Raw genomic sequence first — 25,686 nt, forward strand, 5'->3', positions numbered from 1 at the left:
TTCTTTTTTCCCCCAGCATTTGAACTGGAGCAGCTTTCAGGCTGCATGCATTTCTTCTCTTAAGTATAGAAGAAGCAGTGGACTGTACTTTTGGCTTCTGTGATTGGAAATTAATACCTATTTATCGTTCAGGGAGAGAAACATCTACTGTGGAGGAATTGGTTATAAAGTTAGTGTTACCATGTGACAAAGCTCATGATACTGAAGTGCTTTCAGCTTCTCCAGATGCTCGCTTTTCCGTACTATTAACAAATCAGGCTAGACATCAACAGTATTGAGATTTTGACAGTAAAGGAGTTTAAGGAATTGTCAGTCTCCCAATCTCATGCAGCAGTATATTGATGTCATTCTTGTGCTAGCACAGAATGTTGTAGTTCTTCATTGTAAATTAGTTTACGTGACTGGGAAAAAAATAGCAGTGAACCCTGGAAGAGGAGGTAAGGAAAACTAATTTTAAGCTAGGTGATCCTGCGCGTGTAATTTACTGGCCCCAGAAATCATTGTTGGTAGAAATTAGATTGTGGTACACTAGAGCAAATGGACCGGTCTAGACACTAGTGTACTATGGAAGTACCACTTGAATCATATCAGTATTGTAATAGCAATAAATCTAGCAGTAACTCTTTTGTTTTTAATGATAGTGCAAGAGAAACAGTGTAGTAGATAAAAGAAAGTCACACTACATATAGACATTTTAAAAGATTGTCTTTCTGTTACTGCCTCAATTCTTTGTACAGTTTGTAATAGTTTTAATCTAAATGCCACCATGCTAGTTAAAGCAATACAATAACTTTGAGGTTTCAGTTAAATTAAAAGTAGCTAGGTATAGTGCAACTAAACAAGAAATGGTGATTATTTTTAACTGGTCAGCTAATACTATCGCCTTTTACAACACTGTGTCTGCAGTGTCTTTGAAGTTGCCTTTATGTAAGGGTTGTGCTATAGCACTGCAAAACCTTGCTAGATATCAGCTCTTTGACTGCACTCGGCGCCTTAGCTTATACTAAAGTGGTATTAATTGTCAGTGTTACCGGTGGATCTGCACTACCAGTCTTGTACCTTGTTCTTCTTGTCCTAATCTTGTTTCTGTGCCCCTGTCACTCAGTCCTAGCCCAGAACATTTGATCTGATGCTGTTTGCACCATCTTTGCTCCAGCAGTGAGAGGAGAAGGTGGACTGAATGTTCTTTGCCTGGATTATTATCTTGGTTTTCAACATACCTTTGAGCTTAACTAAAGAGGTTTCAGGATGAATGCTACATTTTGCCTTACTCAAATTTACTGTAAGCCTCTCTTTATTCTGGGCTTTTCTATAATTATTTCTGTTAGCCCATGTGAAGCTGGATGCTGCTACGCAGGCCCTGTTGATGATTCTTGTTTGATTGGTCTTGAAGCTGCTTGGTTTTTAAAAGTGTTTTTCTACGTTTATTGCTGTTTGGTTTTTTCTTTTGTCCTTGAACAGCAGCCATTTCACTGGTTGTTGCTGTTGCAAACGATTTTGCTGCTAGATTCATAGGTTAATCTAGATCACATAGCTCATAAACTTTTACTGGGATGCATGAAGCTAGTTTCTTTTCTGTTGTTTTACTGAATAATTCTTAATTTTTAAGATTAAAGTAAAAGACAATAAAACATGATTGCTTTTCATTTAAATAAAAAGAGATAAGCAGTGTAATATATTTTCATGTAAAACAGGCTTAAAAACCTCTAACAGATTAGCTGTAGTATCAATAATAATTCTACTTATTTATTTAACTGGAAGCCATTCAAGCATCACAGACATTTCAGAGGGAAAGGAGAACAATATTTTTAGTTTGATTTTAACACGTTTTCTCAACCAAGGAGTGATTCTGTTGTTTAAAACAGCAAGCAAAATTCTGCCTGTGTTTTAAAATAATTCATGGTAGTTGGGGAGCGATGAAGACAAAACATGATAAGAAAGTGGGAAGTGCAAAAGCTAAATAGTTAAATAATTCGTTAATGTATATGTTTTGTTGATTTTCAGGTCTTGATCTGTGTGTAGTCCATGGATTGTTTACTTGTTTGAAAACTTAGAAGAATGAAGCTGTAACTGAAAATGTATCATGTGTGCAATGTCACTTTTTTTTAAGTGCTGTCTCTCTTAAGTACTTAATTTCAATCTGCTGGGTTTAATTTGAGATAATTTTTAGTTATGCAACAGTATGCTGGAACTTTTGTTTAAAATATAATTTTAAAGATAGTGTGGAACACATACCTTTTATATTTTCTGATGAGGAGTCACTTCTGCTCATTTTCTGCCATAGCACTGTCAGCAGCTTTTGAGTTTGTTGCTGATTTTGCAGATTTTTTTCTGGGTGGATTTAGATGGCTTTAAAAACAGGAGAATAAAACCCCAAGTTTATTAAGGTCTGACAACAAGCTACGGAATCCTGGTGCATTGTTCTGTTGATCCCTTTATCTGAAAAAAGTTCAGAATTTTTACGAAGTCTTTGTTATATTGCTAGTTAAAAAATATTTTTAAGCTTTTAAAAAATGATTTCTTACTGGCTCATCATTGCTCATATTTATGATAATCACGGTGGTTTTCCAAGAGAAAGCAGGTTAAAAAAATCTGAATTTCATAATTTATGGCATCTTTTAAATGGTCTTACTACCTAAGGTAATTGGTCTTTTGTCGTTGGGATTGTTTTACTTCTGCTTTCCTTCACAATGTTTCTAAACATGTATAGGTGAATATGGCTTGCTATCAGATTCAATCCTAATTTTGTAAAGCATTTTGTACATTTTATTGGCAGAGGCAACATCAAAGAGTAATTGAACTAGGTTGGAGAAAAAATACTGTATTCTTGTTTTATTTCTATGACGGCATTTGCAGCATTTGTTTCCATATCTCTAGGTACAACCCATTTTCTAATTCTGTTTGGAAGTTTAAGAGCAAAAGCAGGAAGAGTATTTTCTTGTTTTAAATCACAATATGTAATTTCCAGAGTTATTAAAATCAGCAAGACACAGGAACTGGTGTTAAAACTTGACTTCATCATGAATTTTAACACTAGTTCATATTAAATGTACATCTAAATATGGTTTATGCATTTAGTGCCTTTCTAAGAGGAAGTGAATGAGATAAAATTAAACTATGCACAGGGCAGATTTCACGGTCTTTTTGTATGTTTTGTTTCCTCTTTTTTTTTAACCGAGCACTTCTTGCAACTAAGGTATTTCATTATGTTATAGTTTTTGTTATCTTTGGTAATATTTTCTGTCCATTTACACTGTTTATTATGTTAATTGCTTCATATAAAATTTATCTATCTTACACTAGGATAAACAGAACATGGTCTCAGATATTTGTTTGCATATTTTACAACTAATCCGCAACTGCCAGACTCCAAAGTTTACAAGCCTGAAAATTCACTTGGAAAGTCTTATCAAGTTAGACACTTTTCCTCTGTCATACATGATGTGTAACTTTTTGAGCACTGCTTTTCAAACTATGGTGATTAAGAATGTGTTCTTTTTTTTTCCCTGTATGTAACTATCCTAAGCTAAGGGAACAGATGAAGTAGACGACTTGTTCCCTCATTGCAATTGTGAGATACAAAGTTCTTCCAATAATTTGGAATTTAGTAAAAGGTTTTACTGCAAACACCTGTCAGTAATTTAATCTCTAACTAGCCCTTATACCTTCTCACCTTGTGTCTGTCTTCTATGTGACAGCTGTTTGCAACAGCCTTCCTAAGGATGAGTTGTTATTTCTCTTGTTATTCCGTTTGTTATCCATTAAACTAAGCATCTGTATGTCTATATTGTGAGCCTCAGTCTGTTCTTCAGCTCATGATGAAGACAAAAAAGATAAGTTAGTGCTAAAGACATTGATGTAGTATATTGTTACATTATTTTTTTTGGTATCAATTATGCCTACAGTCACCAGGCTGTAAGTGTTTCCTTTGCTACTTCCCAGCATCTATGAATGGTAACATTATTTATATACTATGGCAAGTGTAATTATGGATATTTCACAGAGTTTATCCAGACAACATGTAGTTTTTGTTATGGTCCCATATGGAAATAGTGAACAAAGCAAAATACACAGTATTTAATATTCTGTATTCAGTTCATTTCATAAATGATGTGGTTTTATGGAAATCAGAAAGGAATCTAAAAGCTGTTGGATGGGGAGAGATTAATTTAAACATTAATTCAGAAAACTGTAAGTTAATGGGCACCGGTGTTAAAGAATCTTAGGAAAATGTTTTGTATTTTAATAGTTGAAGTACAAGCTGAAAACACAAAAAGACCATGTAGATTTTAATTCATCCAGCTGCATCCTCTGAGGTCATAGTGATAATCTGTTCTCACATGAGGAAAAGAAATAAAAGTCATACATTTAGTAAGTTACCTCTCTGAAGGTAAAGTTGATCTGCTCACTAACTTGTTTTCCTCTTCAGATAAAGTTTTTTATACTTTCTAAAAATCCTGAAATCTCTGAGATGTGATACATCAAGAGTTTCTTCAGTACAGTGTAGGTTTTGTGAATGCCAGTTGTGTGTAGTTTTAGAATTACTAGTATTTTGGGTGTTGTAATAGACCTTCATATTAGTAGGGGATTTTTGCTAAGTTTTGGTGTGATGGAATATTTTTCAAAGTACCAAGAGAAAGTGCAGTCAAGAATGTTTCTTTGAAAAAGAAGCACATTACAAATTAAACACATTTGCAAAATCTAGAAGCTTTGTATTTTCATTAAAAGTAAACTTTGGATTTCATTGTCAAATAAATGATTTATATGCTCATATGACAACTTTTTTTGATTCAGCCAAGTTGAAAAATTTCTACCAACTATAATATGATAATAGTTTTTTAGCTGTTGAACCTTACCCATCTGCTCTGCTTTATATTGGTGCTACTTGTGTGTAAATGCTGTCCTACCATTTTGAGGGAAGAATTTTTTAGAAGTTGAAGAAAGGAAAAAGACTTTTCAAATGTCCTGGTGATACCTTGAAACCACCTAATGGAATAATTGCAGATTTTGGGACGTAATTCTACTGTATGATAAGAGCAATCATGCACATTGTCTCTAAAAACTTTTCTTTGTGGTAGTGCTCTATGATAATGGAGATTAGATGCTTTATGGTAATAAAGATTTGTTTTATTATGGTTCCTGACTTTAAACTTGAACTTCATTTAAGCTGGGTAGTGTGCTAAATAAGCTTCTGCCCTTATCAGTTATGTAGCAATATTCTGTTGATATTCTTCCAGCATATTCTAGGCAACTCTGTGTTTACTTTATCCCAAAATTCTGCTAATCTATTAATTTTATTCAAATATATTATAACATAATTTTATACTTATTCTAGAAATATCTTAGTTTCTTGGTGAAACAGGCAGGCTACTAATGGAAGATTTTTTTAAAAAATATTTTACTTACATATCAGGATTTAATTGGTCATTTTTTTCAAACTTGTGCAGATCAGTTACGATTGCTTGCTTATGTGGTCAAGGAATTTTAGGAACCATTGGATCCTGCTGTTTGGTAACCTAATTCTTTATAATATGCTGGTAGCTGAATGGCCTGTCATAGAGAACAAGATAACTATTGTATCGTTCCGATTGGAAAAGTTTGAAATAACTGTTATATTCAAACTCTGTGAAGTATGGCACCAGATTGCCTGATATTTGTAAGCTACTTCATATAGTTTGAAATAACTGCTGTTATAATTTTAAAGGAGCCTAATTTTTATGTGCTTTGTTTTACCGAAGTTTTAATCCCAAGAGCAAGTATATTTTTAAAAGAAAAGCAAAGTTTTACATGAAGCTGCAGGTGTCTTCTGTTAAATCACGTAGTTTGAAATAATTTAAAAATAAATATTTGTTTCATTACAGATGGCGGAGTTTGACACCAGTTGGACAGCCTATACCAGGAACAAGATTTATTGCATTCAAAGTACCTTTAAAAGGGGTATGTATAAAAAGTAACTACAGATTAACTCTATTAGACACAGTGCAAAAATAATGAAAAATAAAATGAATATTCATATGAACTTCAGGAAAGTTTTATGAAAAATAATTTATTCAGATTTAGCCCTTCCAGTCATCTGCTAGTGGCTTTTTTACATCATATTCTAAATTTTTTTCTCTTTCTTTTAAAATTTTGATTTGGTGTTACTCCTTGTATTTATCTTTTACAAATCATAAAGTCTCTAATCATTCAGCATGATTCATTTGGTCACTATTAAGTGGCCTAAATCCGTGATTTCATTTAGCATCTTTTCATGACTGTTATAAGAAAATCATATGGAAGGGATTATGATTTGAATAACAATCTAGGGCAATGTAAGCCAAAATACAATATTACAGAAATCAAACACTCACTAAATGATAGCAGCCACTGCAGGACTTCTAAAATTATAGATTCACATTACAAATGTAATAAATAAAAAAAGCTTCAGTGATCTGGAAGAGTGCAGTGTATTTTAAAAAAAAAAAAAAAAAAAGAAGACTTCATAGATTTATTAATGTGCTAATACTTCCTTTAGTTAGATTCTTACTAACATGGAATGCCATCTTAATCTGTTAAATATGCTGAGTCACATCTTTTACTTCTTTGTAACAATACAAAATGTGGAATCTCTTTTTTAGACTCTTCAGTTCTTTGGTAGATTGAGGCCTACAACAAATTTGGGCAAATCAGGGCAAACGTATAAATTCACTCTTACAAGTCCTTGCTTCAGATAAACAGGAAATAAAAGTTTCTACACTCTTTTAAAGTTCAGTGGTTAGACATAACCCTAGCAGTTAAGATTAAATATGCTGTCTAAGCTGTTGTCTACGGATTGCACTCTAATATTCATATACAAAAAATTTGGTTTTTCAGGTATCTTAATGCCCATTACATTTTCAGTCACCATTCAGTTCACTTTTATCAACAACGGCTGAAGTGGAATGCTTGCAGTGTTTGGTTCCTGCAGCTGATTTTACAGTTTTAGTCTGATGGTTTGGTTCCTTTGATGCCACATATTTCATACTTGACATTTGTCATGTTCTCCACGATCCTGGTGCATAGTACAATAGCTACGTGTCTTTCTACCAAAGACTACCAGTGGACAGATCTAGCAGTGAATATAAAATTCAGTAGATTTATAATTAGCTTCTTTAGTATTGGGGTATTTGAGAGAGGATTTTTTGCATCATGAGCTCCTGTAATTCCACTTGATCCAGCATCCACTTTTTTGCATAGATATACTGTAATAGGCAGGATTTGATCAGTGCATGTATTTCCAGTTCCCTGTCACTCCAGATTTCAGAGGAAAATACTTCATTGCTAACTTTGCTGTTTCCCTGTAGCTCCTACGATGGTCTGGAAGGAGCTCCGACAGAGATCACGAAAAGGGCAGACATTCTCAGGGAGTGTTTATAGCAATATATCACAAGTAGGCACTCCAGTGTGTTGCTCACGTCCAGTCCTAATGATCTCACTGAGGCACAGATCCCTGTTCTCTGAAGCTCTCCTTGGACTTGGCCAGATATGAAGTCTGGTACCCAAGAAAGCAAAGTCGGTAACATTTCTGTCCCTTCGGTTTTTTCAGTCTCAACTATGCAAGATATGGAAATGACGAGTCTGCCAGAGACCCTGTGCTTGATGCTCATGGAGTTTGTGGCAGAATACACATAAAATGTGTAACTGGCTAAACTCTGATGCCCTTGCAAAGATGGTGGAAGTCAGTAAATCAATCTGGAAATGCTGAAGAACTGCTGGTCGTAGTCTGTCAAAAGTTGTATTATTAAATTAGTGGAACAGACCTGTAAATATGCAGCAGGTTCCCTCTGTTGCCCATTAAGAAATCAATGATTGGTGATTTTACTCAAAGGGAAAAGGCATTTTTTGAAAAACTGAAAAAATTCAAAAATGTGTCGAAAAAGCATGTCCAGCATTTCAAGACTCAATGGTTATTGTTTTAGCAGAAGATGTGCTGATAGTAAAGGCTTTAAGATCATGGGTTTACTTGGAAGGATTTTCTGTCCTTCCTTGCAGATCATCACTGTAATGCTAAAAGTAATACTGCAGTACAGTAAGACTGAGCAAGTTCTTCCCCATGCCATTAGAAGGATTTTAGAATTGATAAAAATTTCTCACGTTCTCAAGCCCAGTTAAACACCTAAACTACCGAATACTGAGCAGTCTTTCAAAATAGCCTTTCGTAACACATTTAATTGTTTATTCAATCAAGCAATATGTTCAGAGATAACTTATTTTTGTAATTGTATTCCACCTCAGTTTGTGTGACTTCACATAGTAAAGGAAAAGAATTCTTTAATGTTCTGTCATAGACCTTTTGCAGACTCATCGTTGTCACGTCCAAGTTAGTTCAGTTTCTGATCTTACTACAAGTCAGTGCTGAGTAGTGGTGAAATAACTGACTCATGTTCATTTTGTTTGAACCTCAGCAACTTCCACTTTTTTTTCAGTAGCGCACCAGTACCTGAAATACACAGGACTGAATACTTTCTATATGCTTTCTACCTACTCTTTTTAGTTCAAGCTTCCTGATGGCATAACAGCTTTGACAGGACTGTCCTGCTGTTTATTCTTTAATTTGGTTTCCTGTCTCTGTTTCCAGACTTGAGATAAGTGTTTGCTAGCATCTTAGATTATAGTCTGTACAGTCAAAGGAGGAATGGTTAGTTACACCATACCATCAGTGATTCTAAGAGGTATGTGGTCGGTGGCTGCCTTCCTTTCCATTAGTTCTGAGTCCAGTCTGCTTGAATTTCTTGTTGATAAAGGAACTGAGAGGTGGTCGAGGCTGCTGCATCTTTTGCCACTGTCATTACTGGTTGTGGCTGAGCCTATGTCAAAAGGCTCTCACAACAGACAAGTACATTATTCAGAGAAAATCCAGTCTTGCGTACATGAGGCATTTTCATACCTAGAGTGAAGAACACATTTCCAAAAATACAGCTACAATAGGGTGAGTAAACATTTTTCCCACTGTTTCTGTTAAATGAAGTTATCTATTCATTACCCACCAACACGCAGCTTTCTTAGTCACCGTATTTTAGTCTTATTTAATAATTCGCAGTGCTAAATGACATGCAAGTACACTCTGCCAAGAGATGAAGTAGGGATAAAAATGTCTGCACAGTGTTTGTGGGGAGAAAGTTAAAACCTTTGAAAGAAATGAACTCTTGTATCGCAACTCATAATGTTTTATGTGAAATACACTGTTAATTTTGTGTTATTGTGCAGGATAAAGTATGTTTGGGGGAAAGGGGATTTTGCTGTTCTAATTTTTGCAGATGTTTGGTTACTTAAAGATCAGTATATATATGCTGCGTTTTGCAGGATTTTTGTGTCTATCAAATTAGTGCTTATTTTAATAATGTTAACGTCATACACGTGGAAATTCTCATACATTTTCTTGCATGCTCATCTGAATACATAACAAATTCTAGCTTTCTTTTTATTTGCTTCCTTTTTCTATCCTTATGATACACGGGTATGGTTCTGATACTGTAAACGTCTCTTTTGAATACTAGTGTTTCCTAGTCCTAATTAAGCAGCTGAATTACAAATGTCTTGTTACTAGAACTTAAAAAGAACATCTTTCTATTTACATTGTAGGCAATTAACCAGAGGCTTACCCCAACCCAGAAGTTTACACCAAAAGACTTAATTGCTGCAATGAAAGCCCTAAATGTGGAACTTGGATTAATTATTGATTTAACATATACCACACGATACTATGAAGTTAAGGTAATATAAGCATAATAACAGAATAGTTACTGCAACCTTTGTTTTAAAGTATTTATACATTTGCTTACCTTGAATTGGAATAGACAAGCGAGCCATCTAGACTTATTTTGTGTCTTGAATATAAACTAAATGCTTTATTGCAGAGGAAATAACTCTGTCTCCCAGCTAGGAGGATTTGTGACTTATTTGTCTTATGATAACTCAGAGTAATGGATCAAGACTTTGGTGCCAGGCACCGTAGAAAAGATGCAGAAGGCTCACTGTCTGTACCCTGAAGACATTCTCATTTATCCCCGGGGTCTTTATTTACTGGTCTTCACTAGAATCCATGAAGAAAGAGTACATTTTTAAATTACTTTACTAATCTGAAATTTTCTACTATTGTGGTCCAAACAATTGTCATTAATCAGACTTCTGTTGGAGGAGAGAATAAATAGTAGTGTTATAACTGAATGTTAATCTTTTAATGTGCACGGGCTGTAAGCACTTAAGTGGTGAATATGTGAGTATATGTGCAGTTGTGGGTGGAAAGGACAGATATTGCTCATAACTGTAAAATGGGTTAGAATGGAATTACAAATCTCTGTGCTCTTTAGCTAATGTGCTGCCTTAGTAGGGATGAATAAGTTTTCTGTAGAAGCTGTTCTTTGAGATCAGTCTTTAAGGTGGAAATGTAAATGGTAGTTTCTGAGAGTATGTCTCTACAGAATTGTGTCAAGATCATTTTCAGGTTTCTTTGAACTACTGTTTTACATTGGCATTATGTTAGATATTGCTTAAGGTTTTTCATTGATACAAGACTTCAATTATTTTTACCTTTCTTTTTCTTCATGTCACTAGGATTTACCTAAAAGTGTGCAGTATAAGAAACTTTATACCATTGGACTTGAAGTCCCTGATAATGCTACTATCCTACAGTTCAAAAAATGGGTCAGAAAATTCCTATGGGAAAACGCAGGAAATGGTAAATAAATTTTTAAGTGTTTGTCCAATATTGGAGAACCATTCTTTCACGCTTTTTCATGCTCTTTGCTGTGGTTACTTTGGCTTTTTCTGTGAGAAAGCAGGGATATTAACTGCCCAAGTACACACAGTTTTCACTGCAGAGCGTAACTGTGGTTTTGCTGTGGACAGTCAACTCAGTTTTGTGAAAGAACTCTGACCTAAATCTCAGGTATGAGAGGCTGAATTCAAGTAGTGGGAAAATTAAAAGGTGTGAGAAGAAGTCTTTGTCCTTGCTCGGGAATTTAGTGTGTAGGTTCTTCCTTTGGTCTTTTTATTTAGCTTAGGGAAGTTACTTGGAAAGTATTAGGTTTTCTTCTGGTTTTGATCTAATGATGTCTGGTGTGACAAAGAATAGTCTGTATTTGAATCTAATTATTTCTGATTCTCAGAATTGAGAGAACCAATTCCTAATTTGTTACTGGATGAAGACGTGCAGTTCCAGCTAGTAAGGCAGTTTTGGCAGGGTTTATGTAACTTGAGAGCTGGGAGAACTTTCATTTTGATATTAAGTCACTTGTTGTAACTTGCCGTCTGTTTTCGATTACCCCTAAGGTTACTCAGGATTGTTCTTACAAAAAATTTTTGGGAAGTTGGGTTTTTTAGTGTCTGAGTTGTTAGGATACCAACTTATAATAAACTTATATGGTAATGTGACTGTACTGTTCTGTGGCAATTACATTTTTATCTCATGCAAAAATTTATCGAAGTCTCATTTCAAAGACCAGAACTTTATTCATCTGATGATTAAAGGTTTTCTTCTGAAATCTAGCCTAAAACTCTCAATTAGTTAATATACCTTTATTCTCATGCCAGCTTTGCCCTTAAGTATTGCTGTTCCCCATCCCCCCATTATTATGTTCAGTATCTCAGATTTGGTTTTACAAACTAAATAAGACAAGCTTCCTTGAGCCCTTCTCATGACCTTTTTTTGTTACCATCATAGTAGTCTTTTCAATTTGATTTTTTTTTTTCATTTTTTATCATGAAATATGGATAATTAAAATATTATGGGGATAGTCTGGATGCAGTTTTCTCAGTGCCTTGCATGACCATATTAGTCTTTTCATATTTCTGTTGGAAACACCTCATTTGAAACACCCTAATAATAGTAAGTTATTCTGCTTTTTCACCTTTAGCTGCTTAGTATAACCTGGGGGCTTAGGCCAGGGGGGCAAAGAAAGAAAGAAAGAAATATATTTATTTAGAGGTTACTGAGACCCACTACAGTGCTTCTTTTATCCATGCATGAACACAAATTCCTCATCTCTATGGTTCATCCCAATAATGATCCAAATTTTTAGTCCATTTAAACAAATTCTTCTAGTAGTTTATTTCATACTCCTAGACACTAGAGGCATTATGCTTATTTTCTCATTTTTCTAAGTTTTACAAGAATGCATAAGTTAAGTTTTTCAATTTTGCATTTGCTTGTTTAGATTTGCTTTCAAAACCGTATTTTATTCTGTTTCTTCTGTTACTGCGGTTCTGGCTTTACTTCTTCAATTTGCCTCTCATCACTCCTCTTTCTTTTTTCATATGTTCTGCAGAGTTAATCTCAGTCTTCTCAGGTTTGGAAGTATGTAGTAAGCTAACTGCTGCTGGAGATCCAGCGGGAAGAGAACAAAGTCTGAATTTGTCTGTTCTTGTACAGGCTTGACATTTTGTAAATAGCAAGCATTATTTATCATTACTTTGCTAGAAAAGAACAGCTTTTTTTTTGTCTTGCACTGATTTTTTTAGTAATTTCACTTTCCGAACTATTAAAGACTCTGTTTTTCTTTTTGATAGAGAAACTCATTGGCGTTCACTGTACTAATGGAATTAATAGAACCGGCTACCTTATATGTAGGTAAGGATTGTATAAAAACAAAAGTCAATGATCACAAAATCTAGTGTTCTTATATTAATCTTAGATCCCTTTGGGACAATAATAATATTTTTCTTCAGATATCTTGTAGATGTTGAAGGCTGGGATCCAGAGGCAGCAATCCAAGGTAATTATACAGTGTGAACTAAGGCATATGTTGGCTTGTAATTCACAATTACTGCAATTGTATTCACAGATACGACAATTCTATTTTAGTATCTTTAGAGTTATTTCATGTGCTGGCTTCCATAGATGATTTTGTCTGACTGTTGATCATATTCCAGGCAAGGCTTGAGCATTAGCAAACTGACAGCATTGTAGGAGTCTGTTTCAGCTGCTTAAAATTGTTTTTTTTTTCCTTTTGCTTTGAAAGGTTTTCAGTCCTAGGTTGCTACCACTACTAGTTGCAATTGCTCTAAAAAATGCTGCAATGATGCTAGCTTGCTGAAGTATTTAGTGTCAAGTTAGAGTTCTTTCAAATTCAGCATCTCGTGCTGAACGCAGACTTGCCTTTCACATTTTTGTGGCTCAGTCTGAGCACGTTTCATTAGACTTGCATCTTTTTTTTTTCCTTTAGCTTTTGGTGATGCTAGAGGTCATCGCATGGATGGTCTTGTGTATCTCACAGATCTCAGAACACAACCAATGAGAAGGTAAACAAAAGCCTTTAGTTGTATGGGTAAGATTTTCCAGTATGTCTACTGGTATTTTGGAAAGTTCACTTCCAGTTACAAGCCAAAATTAACCCCCTCTTAAACCTTTAGTATGCAACTACACATTTATTGCAAGACTTCTGATATGAATAACACAATATGCAGTGTACTGCCTTTGTTCATCTTTTGAATTTGTATGGTTCGAAAGATTTTCTTTTTTTTAATCTGACAGCTACTGTTGAACATTGGTGTGGTTTTATCATACTATGACAAGTGTATGGAGTCTGTATTCTCTTGTTATACGCTGAAAGGAGCCACTTCAAAGATTTATTTATAACCTCTATGATCTGCCTGCTGCTATTGGCATGGTAGAACCAGATGTTAAAAAGAAAATACAACAGTTTTAGGAATAAAAAAGTATAGGAAAAACTACCAAAGTGGAAGATTATTCTCAACTCCTCTATTCATAGAACTTGTATCCCTGCTGTGTAAGAATTTCATGTTCATAATATTTACCTAAGGACAGCTAATCTTTACATCTGTCTAAGTTATTTGTGTCAATGATATCTTGTAGCAGTAAATTGTTTTTAAAATAATACCTGGCTGATTTGATTTATTTTTAGTTTAATTGAATGCCATGTGTATTACTGTTATCATTGTTTTATAGTCCGTGCATGATTATGTTAGTCCTGTGTCAGATTTTTTAATAGGTGTAGTGCTGGTCTCACATCCTTTAGGATGTTAGTCCAAGCTTATGAAGCTTAGGTATTCTCTTTGTTTTCCCTGCAGCCCATCCTCAAATAAATGCACAAGATTAAAATTTGCTAAGTTACAAATATCTGTAAATTTAAGTTAACATAAAAAAAATTCTGTCATTCTAAACTGAGGAATTGTATGTGGTTTTTCTTTTGTTTTTTTGTTGGTTTTGTTTTGTTTTTTCTTAATAGTACATTTTAAAAAAGGAAGCTTATGTGAGATGTTTTTATTCTTCTTAGTAACCTTGGAATGGATGTATGGGATTCAGATGAAGATATTATTCCCCCACCACATGCAATGGAAGAACCTGTAGAGCGGTTCCCAAATGAGGATTTTCAGGGGTAATAGTCTGAAACGTGGATTTAATAGCCAGAAAAACCCACATAGTGGGAAAGATAATTGTTTCTTATTGAAAATACTATAGATACTCTAATTTAAAAGAGATTTTATTAATATAGCCTACTCATGCCAAGTATATTTGCAGTATTTGATGAATCAGGGAAAAGATAAAGAATGAATGTGTGCTATTAGAAGTCTGTAAGTAATTAGTTCACTTGGAAAAATGTAGAGTCGTACTTTGTCTATCCTTTGTTATTCTACACTAATCTGCAATTATTTTTAATTAATTTGAAATCACTGTTTTTGCCTGTTTAACAAGTGCTTTGGAATTCTAATTAAACATTTCACAGTTTCCACTATGACACTGATAAGTTTTATAATATTACAGTCTGGATTCTTAGTAGCTTTGATACCTCTGTATTTCACTTGCAATGTCTTTCTTATCAATTCTTAGTTAAAAAAAACTTGTGTTCATTAATGACTTGTAGCACTTAAAAATATTATGTTATACTTAAGACAAAAACTTCTTTACAGGTCTGGGAAAAGATTAAGAATTTATGATGACCACTCTCACAATGATTTGCAAGGACAAATGCAGTTGAGAGATTTTGATTTTATTAACAAAGGACCTGGACAAAGACGGAGACCACTTCATGACCATCAGACTCGGGATGATTTAAGAGCACCAATGCAGATGAGAAATTGGGACTGCAATAGAGAACCAGGACAGAGGCAAAGACCCTTTCCTGATCACCAGTTTTATGATGATTATCAAGAAGACATGCAGCTGAAGGACTTGGACTTCAGTAACAAGAGACTTGGAGAAAAGTTGAGACCTTTTCATGGACACCAGTTTCATGAGGATTTACAGGCAGAGAGACAATCAAGGGACATTGAATTTAAGAGAGGCCGTGGGCAAAGGCAAAGATCTTTTCCTGACCATCCATCTCACAGTGATTTGAAGGAAGACAGACAGTCAAAGGATTTTGATTTTGGTAGCAGAGGCCGTGGCCAGAGACGAAGAGTGTTCCATGATCACCAGTCTCATGATGAATTTCAGACTCAGATGCAGTTGAAAGAGGTAGATCGTGTCAACAAAGGTCCTGGCCGAAGACTGAGATCTTACCATGACTATCAGTCACATGATGACATACAGCCACAATTAGGGGATTTTGAATTTGTTAACAGGGGTCGTGGGCAGAGGTTGAGACCTTTCAATGATCACCAGCCTCACAATGACTTACAAGCAGAGGTGCAACTAAAAGATTATGATAATAAAGGTACTGGACAAAGACACAGACCTTTTCATGACCATCAGCCCTATGATGACTTACAGGAACAGACTCAGTTAAAAGACTTTGATTATGTTAATAAAGAGCATGGACAAAGGCCAAGACCTTTTCATGGTCATCCAGGTCATGATGACTTGCCACGTGAATGGTGTTCAGACAGGTAATGCATTCTTGAGCTGTAAGAACAGAATTGGAGAATAAAAGTATAAACCTCAGCACTTTTAAATTAAACTTAAAATTAATTTATTTCAGAAATAAATTAATTTGAAATCAATTAATCATCCTTTTAAAATCATATTAAAATGATTATTTAATTGCCTTTTTTTTTTACTTACAGAAGGGTTTGATGTAAGCTGGAGTGCTGCAGCTTTGAAAAATCAATCTTTCCTAAATTAGAAGGTTGTGCTTCTTTAATTTAAAAGCTAATGTATTTCCTTTACTGTTTTAGAGACAGCTTGAAACAAAACTCTTTGTCTTACTTTGCTTTGTATAGAAACTTACATTTAAAAAGCAATACTCAAGACAGAAGAGGATATGAAATTTTATTTATGCCCTCAGCCAGAGATAAACAGTAATGTCATAAGGAAGTTTGACTTGCATTTGTTTATTTCATGAGTTAGTAGTTTGTTAGAAATCCCTTTGCTTTAGAACATGCATCATATTCTCCCAAATACATATATCACTTATTAGTAAACCTATTAGAGTCTGACATAATATTTCAAAATATTTTTAATATTTCAGAACATAGTTCAGATATGTGTTGGACTAGTAAAGTTTGATTTAGTCTCTTCCATTGTACAGCTGAAACAGAGGATATTATATCATTACAATGACATGTACCATTTCAACATGTTAAACTAATACAATTAAAATTTTAAGTAAATTTTAATTTAAAGTAATATTTTAATCTTATTTGATAAATGCATAGTTTTCAAAAGCTTACAACCACTTGTAATCTTCTTAACATGTGATTCTTTTGCTTTTTTGCAGAATTCAGTCTTTTTCTTCCCATGAAAATGCACCAGAACCTCATTTCCCCTCATCTCCTTCACTTCAGAGAGATTATGGATCTGATAATGAAGACTTTGAAAGAAGTTATAGGTAAATATCAGATTTCATAGCTTCATAGGTTGTTTTTTGATGGTAAGTCTGTTATTCCCCCAGTTTCCTAACTAAAAAATACACATAAACTGTACACTGTAAACACTGATGTTAATATTTTTGCTTAAATTCAGTTTAAGCCATTAAATCTGAACACTGAGTAAATAATATCGCTAATTTGTGGTCTGTCTGTATTGTGATTATGAAATAGTTTGAGATTTCCTGATATTAGCCATTGACATGACAAGCACAGTTCAAGCTAAGGTACTACAAAATATGAACAGCTATTGCCAGTAAGCAAAAAAGCAAAGTACAGATGCTATATTTGACTCTTAATTGCTGTCTACAACAAGGTAATGAGTTTTTCTGTGAGGGATGGTCAGACACTGGAACAGCTTGCCCACAGCAGCTGTGAAATCTCCGTCCTTTGAGATACTCAGGACACAGCTGGACATGGCACCTGCACAAACTTATCTAATTAGACCTACTTTGAGCAGGTGGCTCTAGGTACTTCCAGAGATCCTTTCCAGTTTAAATTAAGCTGTGGTTAAATGAGGGAGATGATTTTGAAATGACAAAGATTGTTCTGAATTGGCTTTATAGACCACTTATTTTACCAAGTAAGTAAGGTACTTGAGAGTAAAGAGAATGCAAACCAAAAGGTATTTATATTGTACATGCATTTTGAGATCCTTCCATATGCATTTTGTAGGAGAGCGATTCTTCTATTGCAGAAATATAATAATTAAAATATCTGGAGGTATAAATTGAAAGTATATTATTGCCTGTTGATCCTATGTACTAGAGAGCTACTATTACATATTATTCATAAAAATGAAAACATGGGCTTAGGAAGAAAAATGGCCCCTAGGTAAAGAAACCTTCAGTAGACAGGGAATTTTAATTAGAAACAGCACTTGAAACAAACATCTTCCAGTAGAATTACTTACTATAAAGAGCTATGATTGTAATCATTAGAATTGAAAACTTAAGATAAACAAGTTTGTAACATCCAGTACAGAGGATTTTAATTTGGGGGGATAAACCCAAGAATTTCTAATGGTGGCCACCAACAATAAATCAGCTGTTTTATTTCTAAGGATTTCACTGTTCTTACTGTTCTTATTACAGTAATCGACCAAATTGTCCTGAAGACAATAGAAGAATGCATCCCTCAGATGAATTTACTAGGGGAAAAAACAGATTTGCACCATATTCTTCACGAACAATGCATCCATCTTCATCTGCACACCAAGAAGATAGTTCAATAGACTATGAAAAAACACCTTTTCAAGGTGAAACTTCCAGAGAGATGGAACAAAGCAAAAGATTACCAGCTGTAACAGTTGATTACAATTATGGTCTGCCATTAGGTTGTAGACCTGAAGATGAAGAGAGAACACATTATGATTTACCTCCAAGAGAACACTACAACTGGAACTGAATAAAAAGGACAATGTTTGCTCAGCTTAGACTTAATTTTACACATTTTACTTTGTATGTGGACCAATGTTTTTTTGTTGTTTTTTTTTTTTTTGATGAATTAGGAAAATGCAAATTTGAGTAGTAGAGAACTGGTCAATATTGTAAGATTAGCTTCTACTGAGGTTTGGTTCTTTAAATTTATTAGGGTCTATTTGTTAAGTGTAGTTGGAGACAAGGTCTGAGTCCACATGGAATTAAAGTAGTCCTTCCTCTTAGTGAAATTGGAACCCTGTACCTTCAAACAACTTTCTGAGTGATTGCAGTTGTGTTTTTTGTTCTACATTTATTTAAAATGATGTGATTGCAGGATGCAAAAGTAATAATAAAATACTAGCATTGAGATTATAGGAAAATACTATAAAACGAATGAAGCAAAGTTACGTCTACTTCATCCTTCAATCTCTGCAGCATTGCACTTTGATTCTAGATTTTATGTACTGTCAACAGAACTGACCTATTATAGTTGCACTTTTTTTTTGAAGCAGAATTTTTCCCAGATTGCTAAAAATGTGGAAGCTGATGGAGTCTGAATACTCTAAATGTCAAACTTGCTTTTCAGTTATCTGAATATCCCATCCTGATTGTATATATATTTTTTTTCTACTCCCATAGGTTATATATGTTTCAGAATAGCCAAGTGCAAGTAAATTGCACAATTTTCTCAGCAACACATGCAAATGAGGTAGCTTATGTATCATCAGTTTACAGTGCCTATATATTTACAGCTCCGTGTTTGTCAGTCATATCTGTCTTACTCTCCAGATCTATTTTTTACTAGTTTTTTTTTACAGCACAGCAGAGTGATGTATTCAGAATAGACGAATAGGCTCTTCGGGTAAGTTACTTTTATGAGTCACGTATTGAACAGTCTCCTCTGAACTGGCACTTCAGCGAGTCTCAAGAAGGTGGTGCCATAGACGGGAACTTAAGTGACACCAGCAGCTGCACAGTAGCACCAGCAGCTCCTACTGTGGACAAAGGTATCTTAGCTCTTAGGATAGAAAGCAGTATTGATGTAATACTTAGGTAATTTTTTAGAATTATGTTGTTCATTTTTACATTTTTAATAATATTTTAAAGGCATCACAATAAGAATAAAACTAGACCATGATATTAAAATAAGCAATTAAAATCAATGCTAGATAGTTAATTCATGCAATTAAGAAACTGCCTCAAAAGCAGCATAGTCTTAAAGCATAAACCAAGAGAGTTATAGGTATACACTGGAAAACTGGAAAAAAAAAAGTGTGTATGTGTTCATAGCCAGAACCCACAGAGCTTTTTGCCATTTAGCAGCAGTATAAACCCCAGATTTCTGAATTCATGGTTCTATGACTACTAAATAAGGACTAGATTTGAAAAATGTGGAATATCTGGCAACTCCTGTTGTTAAGTAACACATGCAAAAAGTTCCCAAAATCAAAGGATTCTGTGAATACAAATTCAAACTGCAGATGCTCCATTGCCTTTGCAACTGGTAGAACAACTTTGGCTTTATTGTACAAAGTAAATAGTTTTCTCATTTTCACAGCAGCCAGTCAATTATATTTCCCATTACATCTCTGATTGTGAGCCTCATTCATGCGGTCCCAGGAATTAAGCTCTCTTTATATAAACCGGTTGGGGAACTGAGCACCAAATGTTCAGAAAAGGCATTTGTTCTTTCACTTTCCTTTTTGTTTGTTTGTTTTTGAATGGGGTTTAAGCTGAGACTCTATCTAGACTTGTTCATTTGGATGTGAGGAAGGTCTGCAACATGGGCCACTATATTTCTAGATTTTTTTTAAAAAAAACAAGAAAAAAAACGCACCCTGCTATTCTCCAGAAAGCTAAGAATTAGAGACTGGTATTACAAGCCTTTTTTTTTTTTTGTTAATATTATGTATGCAATATTCAGACAGTGAATCAAGAGCAAGCATTTCTCCTTTGTATCTTTGGGGGTTTGAATTATGTATTTTAGGACTGAAGTGACTCTACAGTCAATCCTTCATTACTTCAGCGGGGCTGCCAGGGCTGCCTGGGTAGCTGAGAAGCTGGTGCACTAGAAAGCTCAGGGCAAAGAGAAATGTGGCGTACGGAGTTGGGATCAGCGGTAGCTGTTACCAGTCCTTGGTCAGATCCTGCAGGACCCTTGGAGGGTTTAGACACAGTCAGATGGTGGTGTTCCTATTATCTGACAAAACAAACATCACTTCTGCAACTATGTTGGATTCTTCTTTTCAAGCAAAATTAATAGATGAGATGTTTCCACAAATAGCTTTGAGATTACTATGAAAATAGCCAAAGTTGGGTTTGTATGTTTAGTTTATTTTTTTTAGAATTTAGGCTAAGTCTTTCCAGCCTATTGTTCCTAATGGAATTAGGCAGAGCTTACCCACATAATACATTACAAACTGTTACTGACACTTACCTTGAATTCAACAGCTGAGTCATCACTGCATATTTTTATCTGTAGTATTCAATTACTGATTGATCCACATGGTGGAGAATGAAATTAAGTAAAATATTTCTCATTTTTAAACCAACTATTGTATTACAGTGGCACTCATTTAAAAAAAAAAAAAAATCACACAAAAGCCCCCAACAATTTTATTTATTTCAGTTTTATTAAAATGTCATAAAATCTTTCTGGCCTCTTATGTATGTTCTTAGCAAATGCAGAAATAGCTGTTGTTCTATCAAAGAGCAATAAAAATCTAGACTTGGATGGACAGTGTTGGTTTCCCATTGCCCTAAGTGTGAAACTTTGAAGAAGAACCCAAGGATACAGAAAATCCAGAGGCAGCACAAAATTATTTGAAGAAGTTATAAGAGTTTTAATATATAGAACTTCTGAACTCACAGAAAACTTATTTTTCTGTCACTGTCCTGAAGTCATGATTTAACTGGAGGCCTGACTTTGATCGGGTGGTGAAGCCATGGGGCCAGCTTGCCTGGAGGTGTGATCGTACTGGGTCAAGAAATGTTTAGGTGGTTCCTGGAAAATGCTGGGAGAAAGTTCGGATAAGCTCTATGCAGAAGGCTGATTCCCAACAAGGGCTTAGGAAAAAGAAAGGTTAGCTCCAGCAGAAAACTAAAGCACAGGGATACAATTAAGTTTGTACATAGAAACCTGCATTACACATGCAGCTAGCTTATTCTTGTGTTTGAAGAATAAACAGTTAACTGAAAAAGGGACAGAAAGGTTTGCACGTGACTGTTCTTCTCTCAGCTGGGGCAAAAGGCAAATGACCTAGAAGGAGTCACAAGTATGATTAGGATCCTTTTCTGTGTATTTGCATCTATAGTAAATGCTAGCAAGTTGCAGGCTCAGTGATGTGTTACGATTCAAATTTGGGGTGCACTTCTACAACCAGTGTGCTGGGACCAGCAGTTAAATGACCTGAGCAGCAGCTTCCAAAGATCAGTTCGTTCTTAAGATGTCTCACACGAGGTGTCCAGAAATGCAGACACCTTAAGATCATTTGTGATTTAAAATCTGCTCAGTGCTGGGGAAAAGAGGACTGTATTCCCCATCTGGGTTTCAGCAAGGGGATATGAATTCCTGGCTGCTGTAAGCAGCAGTTTATTTAAAATGTGTGTGCAAACAAAAAACCATAGTTTCCATGCTGTTACCAACCACTGGTGTTTGCTTCCTCTCCAGGCTGACTCTTACTTGCTCCAGTTGTCAGCAGACTGTGCTTTACTGGTCCCAGTGGACAGCAGCTGCCAAACCCGCAGATGGCCGCCTTCTTTCTTCTTTCTTCTTCTTGTGCGGATTCAGAAAAAAGCATGACAAAAAGGAACCAGGTGAGAAGGCAACCTGCGTCTCCTTTCTGCTGAGGTGAGAAGACAATGGGGGTGGGGGGGCAAAGGAAAAAGGACAGGAAAAAAATATTTTAAAAGAGAAAAACAAAGGAGGAGGGCAAATGAGAAAATGTTAGTTATCAGTGCGAAGGAAGAAATGTGCAAAATATGCATGTGTAAAAAGCTGGTGAAAGATTACTGGGTAGAAAATAAGGGCATATGCTGGAGGAGGAATTCCTGGCAACTTCTTATCTGGGTCTTCTAAGCTGTGTCTGTGGCTCTGTGTAAGCACCATGTTGTTGTAAATAACAGTTATCAAAAAAATACAGGAGCACTCAGACCTCTAATCCTACAATACAGTCATGTGGGAAGCTTAAAACTACTTAAGGCTTCACTTTAAGCTTTAAATCTAGTCTATGTCTAGTATAATATCCTGAAGATACTCCCTCCAGAATGCAATGAGAATTTCAGACAAGTAAGAAACTACTCCACAAATCTGTTTCATGTACTAAAAACAAGCCAGATTTTACTGGATATCAGGAATACCATTATTTGAGGAACCTGAGAATCAATCTAATTTGTCAGAAATACCTACCATCTTATTGCACGCTTTCAGGACAGTATCAGAACACACTATAACGTTGCTATTACTGTACCTGTCACACAAAACTTGCAGTTATGAATTAGTTCAAGTGTAACAAATCTGAGGTAACTGCCTCTATAAGAAGTAAAACAAGCAAGTCAAGACAAAGTCATACCAAAAGCACGAGGCATCTTCTTCCTTTTTGAGTAACATTCAGCACTGCATGTTCCACAAAGGAAGATGAAAGAGCCCCCAAGACTGATAAACTTGAAAGTTGACACAGATGAGGATGATCTTCACGCAGTTCTTCAAAGGACCTTTTCTAACATAAACAGAGGGAAGTTTTAACTTTGCAAGTTAGACTACCAAACAAAAGTCTATACAGCAAGATTAACCCTTAAAGGAGAACATAAGAGAGTACAAGCTATTGTTGATACCTGTTAATCACACCTCAATCCATCTTTGGTATGTACCTGGTAAATAAAAAATGAAGTGTAAGCTAAGATTGCAAAGTGAATGCTACAGCTGTTTCATCCTTGTCTGCACATCCCAGATGAAAAATGGGACCACCATATCTTGGTATCTACATCACGTTGGAGCAATTTAATAGCAATTCTGGTACATGGTGAATGGTAAATTCTGATTCTTTGGAAGTTACACACCAGAAATCTTTAGTAGGCCTAAAATATATTCCAAGAAACAGTGTCTACAAATTAAAAGAAAAACATTAATTATTTCTATCATTTAATATACTAGTTATAATATAATAGAGCAAAGGATAGGTTCACTTGGCTTGTTTTTAAATCTAATTTAAACTCATTAACTGTAGGAGAATTTTTGATGATGGCCACAGATTAGCCTTCTTTTCTATGTTTAAAAAGCAACAGCTTTTGGAAAGAGCTGGACTAGATGTGAAACCTCTGGCCCTGTTTATTCAGCATTATAGTGTGTTTCTGAATCCTTATGTCCCTGATGACAGAGGTGCTTTTCTATTTATGCTCTTTGTATTCAGTTTGTGCATTTTTTTTGTTGTTACTGCACAGGCTAATGTCTCTCTTGCCTTAGTTTATGAGAGAACAATCTGACTACTGAAATTAAATAAAGAAAAAAAATGTACAGCCACACAAGCTTAAATAACAGAAGAACTTCATAAAAGGTCTCTACTTGCTTCTCTCATGTTATTTTCATGTTGCATTTTTCCACATGCCTGTGTAGAAGGACCTGCAGCTTTATAGGAAGAGTTTATCCTCATTATTTCCATTTCTCTTTGTCTCTAACTGTGGCTCATTTTTGCCCGTTACCTTGATCAAAAAATCCCACACCTTAGGTACTCAACAAGAACTTTTCTCCCCTTCAGTCTTCTTTCCAGATATGAAATATTAAATTCATTTTTATATACATGTATACCTATGTATAAATATATGTATACGTGCGTTATAAATACCTATATAAATTTCTGTATATCAATGGAGATGTCTGCTCTCCCAGATGTCAGTGAGAGATCAGGTGTAAAGATGTAGATGTCCATTGGAGTGACTATTGTTAATTTCCTAATACTTCAGAGTGCATAACACCCTACAGAGAGAGGTAAAAAGAGGGAGGATTTAAACATAAGCATAAAAGCTATTTTGGAAATAAAAATAAAAAACATGCCATGGGAACAATAAACTACCCAAATTATAAAATGTTTATTTAAACCAGGAGCATGGATAACAGCAAGACAAAACTAAGGAACTTCCAGTTTTTTATATCATGTGTGTCCAAGGAATATCAGTAATTTAAATCTTTATCTGCTACAGGATAGAGTGGCAAGTAGAGCTGACTTAGAAAATCAGAAGTCTGAGATCATGGAACTAAATGCTGAAGAAATTACAGACCATGGTTAACAAAAATGAGGTTGTACAACCTTGTACAACAAGGTGGATCAGTTGTGCAGAGTATCTGTTTATAATGGAGATTATGCAATCTCATGAGATAAAATCCCTGAGAACAGAAGTTCTCCAAAGAGAATCACAAGTTTTGTCTATTTGTCACATCAGGAAACCCTCATTCAGGAAAACTGTCCTGAATGTACAATGTTAAATATGATCGGAGGCACTGAAATATAATGAGATAATTACACAGCTCTGGTGACATTTGGAACTTTTCAGGGATTGGTGATTTTTACTAACTAATTGTTACCACAATCCTGTTTGATGTTGAGAAATGGGAGCCCATCAAACTTTTTCCTCTAATGTTGCTACTCTGTGTTGTGGGAGGCAGTGACTTCACCCCGATTTGTCTCTCAAAACACAGCATTTCATCGGTATGTCTAGGTGTTTTTTGCACTACGAGAGCCATCAGTCAGCATCCAGCCTCCTACCACCATCACTTACGGTGAAGAACTTAAAAGGAAGACCATGTACAAGTTGCCCATTTTTAAGGAGGTTTTCAAGAACATTATGCAGCTAGTAAAAAATTTCCTTGCAGTAAAAATGAGACAATTAAAAGCATGAGAGCATGGAAACTAGTGAAGCTTAAATGATAATAAATAAGTACACCTTTAAATTTAAAAAAAAAAAAAAGGTAGAAGACCAATAAAAAAGTATTAATTAGGTATCAAGAAACAAGAGATTAATCAAGAAAAAATGTTCTTCAGCAATCAGAAATCTGCTTTTAGTGGCATCAGTAAAAAGGGACCTAACCTACAGAGATAAAATGTAAAATAAAAACTAGGAAGATTAAATAATACTTGAAGAAGAAACAGTTAAATATATAAATAAATTAGAAATTTAAAGCATGCTAGGAATAATCTGCGAGATAACTGGTTATTTTTCAGACTTCAGAACAGAAAACAGCATTAAGAAATACATGCTGCAAAGAACCTGCACACTTTACCTGCATAAGATCATAATACACATGTTTATCTAAGAGTAAATTTCCCCAATTGATCAAAATAATTATAGTGACTGAGGCACCAGCAGAGAAGATATCTGAACAAACTGCAAAGCAGGGACAAACTTTTAATACTAGTGTCTCTTCAGACAAGATTTCCAAGGGAATTTAGAAATCAAATAAGACAATCACTAAAACACATGCAAATTATCA

General features: G+C 35.0%; 2 protein-coding genes across 2 annotated transcripts in view; both read left to right on the forward strand.

Annotated features, from left to right (window-relative positions):
• The window catches only part of LOC102093679 (uncharacterized), a 20,928-nt gene extending 2,322 nt beyond the window's left edge, over positions 1–18,606 (forward strand). Inside the window, exons 3-12 of the mRNA XM_065068630.1 lie at positions 5,862–5,937; positions 9,601–9,732; positions 10,573–10,696; positions 12,526–12,586; positions 12,685–12,731; positions 13,182–13,257; positions 14,253–14,354; positions 14,887–15,804; positions 16,635–16,745; positions 17,877–18,606. Coding sequence (XP_064924702.1) covers positions 5,862–5,937; positions 9,601–9,732; positions 10,573–10,696; positions 12,526–12,586; positions 12,685–12,731; positions 13,182–13,257; positions 14,253–14,354; positions 14,887–15,804; positions 16,635–16,745; positions 17,877–18,189 — 1,960 coding nt within the window. The 3' untranslated portion in view covers positions 18,190–18,606. The remainder of the gene's footprint in view (positions 1–5,861; positions 5,938–9,600; positions 9,733–10,572; positions 10,697–12,525; positions 12,587–12,684; positions 12,732–13,181; positions 13,258–14,252; positions 14,355–14,886; positions 15,805–16,634; positions 16,746–17,876) is intronic.
• A 2,955-nt stretch (positions 18,607–21,561) lies between these two features.
• Positions 21,562–25,686, forward strand: part of BTAF1 (B-TFIID TATA-box binding protein associated factor 1) — a 53,188-nt gene continuing 49,063 nt past the window's right edge. Inside the window, exon 1 of the mRNA XM_021293735.2 lies at positions 21,562–22,019. Within this exon, the coding sequence (XP_021149410.2) occupies positions 21,951–22,019 (69 nt within the window). The 5' untranslated portion in view covers positions 21,562–21,950. The remainder of the gene's footprint in view (positions 22,020–25,686) is intronic.

Source organism: Columba livia, chromosome 6, assembly GCF_036013475.1.
Source record: "Columba livia isolate bColLiv1 breed racing homer chromosome 6, bColLiv1.pat.W.v2, whole genome shotgun sequence".
NCBI lineage: Eukaryota > Metazoa > Chordata > Aves > Columbiformes > Columbidae > Columba > Columba livia.